The sequence below is a fragment of the Physella acuta genome, unplaced genomic scaffold, assembly GCF_028476545.2.
Source record: "Physella acuta isolate Inbredline_101_S28 unplaced genomic scaffold, ASM2847654v3 ptg000028l, whole genome shotgun sequence".
Classification (NCBI taxonomy): domain Eukaryota; kingdom Metazoa; phylum Mollusca; class Gastropoda; family Physidae; genus Physella; species Physella acuta.
In genome coordinates this window covers 343522-348753 of record NW_026731548.1, presented here as the reverse complement: position 1 = coordinate 348753, position 5232 = coordinate 343522, and the positions used below count along the sequence as shown (strand labels likewise).

At 42.7% G+C, this 5232-nt stretch overlaps 1 protein-coding gene across 1 annotated transcript; it reads right to left on the bottom strand.

Moving 5' to 3' along the window:
- Nucleotides 1-1692: 1692 nt before the first annotated feature.
- LOC131941239 (uncharacterized) lies at nucleotides 1693-4705 on the bottom strand. Its single transcript, XM_059300358.1, has 2 exons — nucleotides 4633-4705; nucleotides 1693-3249 (listed from the first exon to the last, which is right to left on the bottom strand). The coding sequence occupies exons 1-2, from the start codon at nucleotides 4633-4635 to the stop codon at nucleotides 1789-1791; spliced, it is 1464 nt and encodes a 487-aa protein (XP_059156341.1). The 5' UTR covers nucleotides 4636-4705; the 3' UTR covers nucleotides 1693-1788.
- Between the last annotated feature and the right edge of the window lie 527 nt (nucleotides 4706-5232).

Here is a 5232-nt window from a genome sequence, read left to right as displayed (position 1 = left end):
GGGGGCCAGAGTTTCTTCAAGACATCTCTTCGGGGTGAAAGCGCCCCCCCCCCCCACGCCAAGGAACGTATACCGCCCCCCCCCCTTAACGAAATATAATTTATATAGAAATATATACAAATTTCAAGTGTCCCCCCCCCCCCCCGGAGGAAAAAGTCTGAAAGAAACACTGTTGGTGGCCAAAATCACACTCGAGGTCCAAGTTTGCTCACAAATTGTTCTTCACGTATTTCAATCTTGAAAATATTTGTTCACACAGGTATCTTGTTCCAAAGCTTTAATATTAGGAAAATCTTCCTTTTGCAAAAACTTATAAAAACCCACCTGCCCTTCTTTGAACGTGTCTCTAATGACCTCCAGCTGCAGTTTATCTTTGCAACTGGCCACATTTGCTTCAAATGGGTTCTGAAACAGTCTCACTTTTTTCTTCCTTTGAATCAGAAGACCGCTACTGAAACTGCAGCTTAAAGTCTTTGATGATCTCGTATGCAAATGACGTGGGGAATTCAGTGGTTGCTTCAGCCGTAAAGACCCTTGCACAACTGAGTGCGTCAAGTTGTTGGCCTGTACTTGTTCCAAAAACATGACAAGTTTGGATCTGAAAGCTTTTAGGTGGGTGTCTAGATCAAAAACTAAATTTCTATCTCTTGTAGTTTTAGGTTTCAGAAAATTTAAATGACTAGTTATGTTTGCAGCAGAGGCCAATTTCTATACCCACTTTTCATCAGACAGTAAGTACATCAGCTTGTTGCTTGCCTTTACTTTCAAGGAAGTCACCTATTTCCTTTCTTAACTTAAATACTCTGCTCAGAAAAAATTCTCGCAAATTAGCCATCTTACTGCTGTGAAATATGGTAAATCTTGCGATTCTGTGTTTCTATCTTTTAACATGTCTTCGAACTATTTATATTCTCTCCGGTAACAGTGTCATACATTCTAGGTAGGGAAGCCAGCTCTTGTATTATGTTTATGTCTTCATCCACACCTCTAATGAACATAAGCAGTTGAGATGTGGAGCAGCTGTCCAGCAACTGATCCATTACAATTAAAAAATTACCAAACTTGCATTTTCGCTGTTTGAGTCACGATGTTTTCACCGATGTCTGCAACACGGCGGGCAATGGTATTTGCACCCAAAGCTAAATTTTCAAATTGTTTTGAATTTTCTGGGCATAGTTTCTCCACCACCTCTAACAAACATTTATTCCGTGGACGAAAAGATCTCCGCGGGCCGGATGAGAGGACCTCACGGGTCGCATCTGGCCCGCGGGCCGTAGTTTGGAGACCCCTAGTTTAGATATTTCACATCAATGGTGGATTTATATTATTTTATTGTTTAAATATTTCACATCAATGGTCGATTGCTATCGTTTTATTGTTTAAATGTTTAAAAATTTCACTTCCTAAGATTGATTTTATTTCACTGAATATGACTAAATTTGAAAGAATACAATTCTCAGTTCTATCGTGAAGAAGTTATAAAAGACAAAATCAATAAATCAACAAATAGTTCTTATTGGTTTTCATTTTCTGATATATTAAAAAAAAATTGCAACTCTGCCCTTTTTAGCCCTTATTTAATTAATATCAATCATTACCAAAAAATAATTTATTTGTGTGTGTAATGCATTTTATAAATATCAATTGATTAAAAACATATTTCATAACATTGAGCATTACAGGAAATACAATCAATTTTAATTCATCAGATATTAAAACAAGAGTTACACCTTCAGATTCAAACGAGTTAAACATGACACACAGTTGAGGTAGTTTTCACACCGGGGATTAAAATATGAACGGCACAATCTTGTGCGGTACCTTCCGGCAGTATTGGTGCCAGAAATCTCCGTACTTCAGTCCGCACTTAATCTCGTCCCGGTAGCTCCGCTGTATGAGCAGCACCGTCAGGTAGATGACGTAGGTGTACGGCAGCAGGTGGTCAAACAGGGCCGGTACCGACCAGAAAAACGCCAGCAGGATCTCAGGGATGTAGTGGAAGTGACGCGACAGACCCCACCAGCCGGACGCCAACAGGATGTTTTCTTTGACGTCGCCGTTCTCCAGGCGGTACCTGGCGTGGACGATCTCCGCACGGCGTCCCCAGATGGTGCAGTTGCCGTTAGCGCCCCGGGCTTTTTGTTTTTGGGCGTCCGCAGCGTAGTTGATGTAGATACTTGCGGCCCCGCTGAACAAAATCCCAGCTGCGACCCCCGGGCCAAGGTTCACTGGGTGGCTGACCAAGTATGACGTCACGGCCGCGTAGAATCCGGGCAGGAAGACCAGGCACCCCCAGCAGATGTAGAACCCAGCGCGGTCGACCATGATGTCGATGGTGCGCAGGTACCCAGACTCCCACCAGAAGAACTTGGTGATGTAGAGCAGCTGCAGGACGGCCGACACGAACATGGAGTCGACAAACCCGTGGAGCTCGTAGCTCTTGACGGCGTGAACACAGACCATCAGGGCCCACGACATCATGCCGAACCTGCAGTTGGTGAACACTTTGATATCAAACCCAAACACTCTTGGGTACAGCTCCATACCCCAGTAGTAATCAAAGATGACGTTACCTGATGATCCTGAGTCTGTTGAAGATGGAGCAAATTTTCCTTTCAAGTAGAGAAAAACACAGAAGATTGGACTAAATGCATTCAATGCAAAAAGAACTTCATCAAACTTGTCGTATAAAATAGACGGTGAAATACCAAAAGGGTGTAGAAGTAGAGTCAAGAGCCAGAACAAAGCTATTGTCAGGACGAAGTAGGTGAAGCCGTTATCCTTGTACACAGGTACATTCCCTTTAGGCGTGACCGGTCCCGTGACGTACTTGCCAGGTAAGACTTTCATCATAGCCAAGGCGTAGATGCCGTACGCGACCAGGATCCAGACGATCGGGGCTGAAGGGTACGAGGTTCGGCTCCACATGACGCCGAGTCCGTGCAGCAGAGACCTGTCGGTGAAGACGGCCAACATCCGGTTGTAGCTGCCGCCGCAGTGCATGACGGTGTACCACATGAGCACGACGACGTTGGGCACGGCCGCCATGATGGCCAGTGGCACGAGCACCGTGGAGAACACGTGACGCGCCAGCCGGGAGATGGCGCTCTGGGTGATCTGCTCGTAACCATGGATACCTTCCGTCAACATGTCCGACTCCACGGCCGAGGCGCCGTTTGTTTTCCCGCCAGATCTAGCCGATCGTCTGCCCAGTGCTGGGGTATGTGGGTCAACCTCCTGCATGTCCCCCTGTGGGGAAAAAATAATTAAAAATCAATCAATGTAATTAATTAAATTTATTTAAAAAGGAAAAGTTTCAAATAACATATCATGGATATCCCTGAACCATACAGTCACATTGAAATACATTCACCCGCTTTTGTTAACGTCCTATACCTAAATTTACTCTTATCTAAAATGCTTTACTTCTACATACACGGAATAACTTACCAAACTATGAAAACGCGACGTTACTTTTGAAACTAAAGATACATATAAACTAAGACAATAATGGTATTTCTATGAATTACTTGACAAAATGACTAGCATTTTGTTGGAATAGACCCACACAATTTTAGTTTAGTCAACCAAATAATTTTCTTTTCGATGTCTTTTTATGATAACTCTTCATCAAAACTTGGTTGAAATTATTTGCCTCCAACATATCAAGTAATTATAGAGCAGTATTTTTGTTTGCAAAGGCATAAACCCTCCCACTTACTATTACTTTACATATTCATTACAATTTGTTTTGCAATTGTGTGATTTTATTTCTTGTGAATTCCCAGATTTATTTATTCACACGTTGCTCAAAACTAAAATAGTCAAGCTGTTTCTTTATCCAGTTCAAAAGAGCTTTTTTTTTAATGAAGGCTGTTTATTACGCTGTGTAAACAGTAAACATATGTTGTGATTTAACTTGGGACAGCACACGTGCGAATAGTTTTACTGACGTCTTACTATCGATTTCTTCATAACATTTACCACATGCATTCACAGATACATAGCTAAACGTTCTGTAGTGTGTTGACATTCTAAATCATGTCGTCTTGTCTTCTAGCGCCCTGGGCTGGTCTTACCGACAGACATGTCTAGAAATATTTGTGTTTGCAGGCTTTGTGTGTGTAGTGATTGATATAGCACATTAGGTCACATACATAAATCTGTGAGTGAGTGATGTAGCACATTAGGTCACACACATATTTCTGTGTGCTGGCTTTGTGTGTGTAGTGAGCGATGTAGCACATTAGGTCACATACATAAATCTGTGAGTGAGTGATGTAGCCATTAGGTCACATAAATATATCTTTGTGCTGGCTAATTGTTTGTGTGTAGCGAGCGATGTAGCACATTAGGTCACATAAATATTTCTGTGTGCTGGCTTAGTGTGTAGCAAGTGTTAGGGATAAGCTCGTAATTTTAATTAGCTAGGCGGTGTTTGTATTGCGAGAGTTTGTTATGTGTGTATATATAATAATGCTTCAGCACTTTCTTGGCGTTAAGTGGGCAGATGTTGTTTAACGTCGCTGTGTCAAGCTGGGTGGGTGGGGGGCAATGGGGAGCAGTTTGAAGAGATTAACGAGGAACGTTACATCACACACACAACCACCTGATCGATATTACGTAACTCACCATTTTGTTCTAGATGACCTCAGGTGAAAGATTAGTTTACTGTCACCGTCACACAAGCTTGTGTGTTCTTCTGTAAATAAATACAAAAAATAAAATGATGCTGTAGTCATATTAGGGACGGAGTGATCGAATGTTAGAACATACGACTGCTAACCCGAACGTCTCGAGTTCGGATCCCGGGCCGTAAGACGTCCCTGAGTCCTCCCAGCTCTGATGGGTACCTAAATAAATGCGACCAGCCATGGTGCTGACCACACTATTCCTACATATGCTGTGCTCACTGAAACAGGTGAACACATTGACTTGCCCCATGGACCTTAAGGTTTGAAAGTGTACTTTACTATAGTCACATAAAGTAACATAAACGTTCATAATTGGGAGATAATTGGTGGAGGGCGATCAATCATGTAGTGTGGGGGTAGGGGCTTGGGGGTGGGGGTGGTAAGTGGTAAAGGACGGTCTATTATGTAGTAAAGGGTGGTTTCGAACCACCGACATGCAGCGGTTCTGCCTTAATTAAACCGCATGACCATCAACAATTGTCTCACACGTGACATCCGCGAAGTTTTGGAACTTGACGAGCGCTGGAATATTACACAA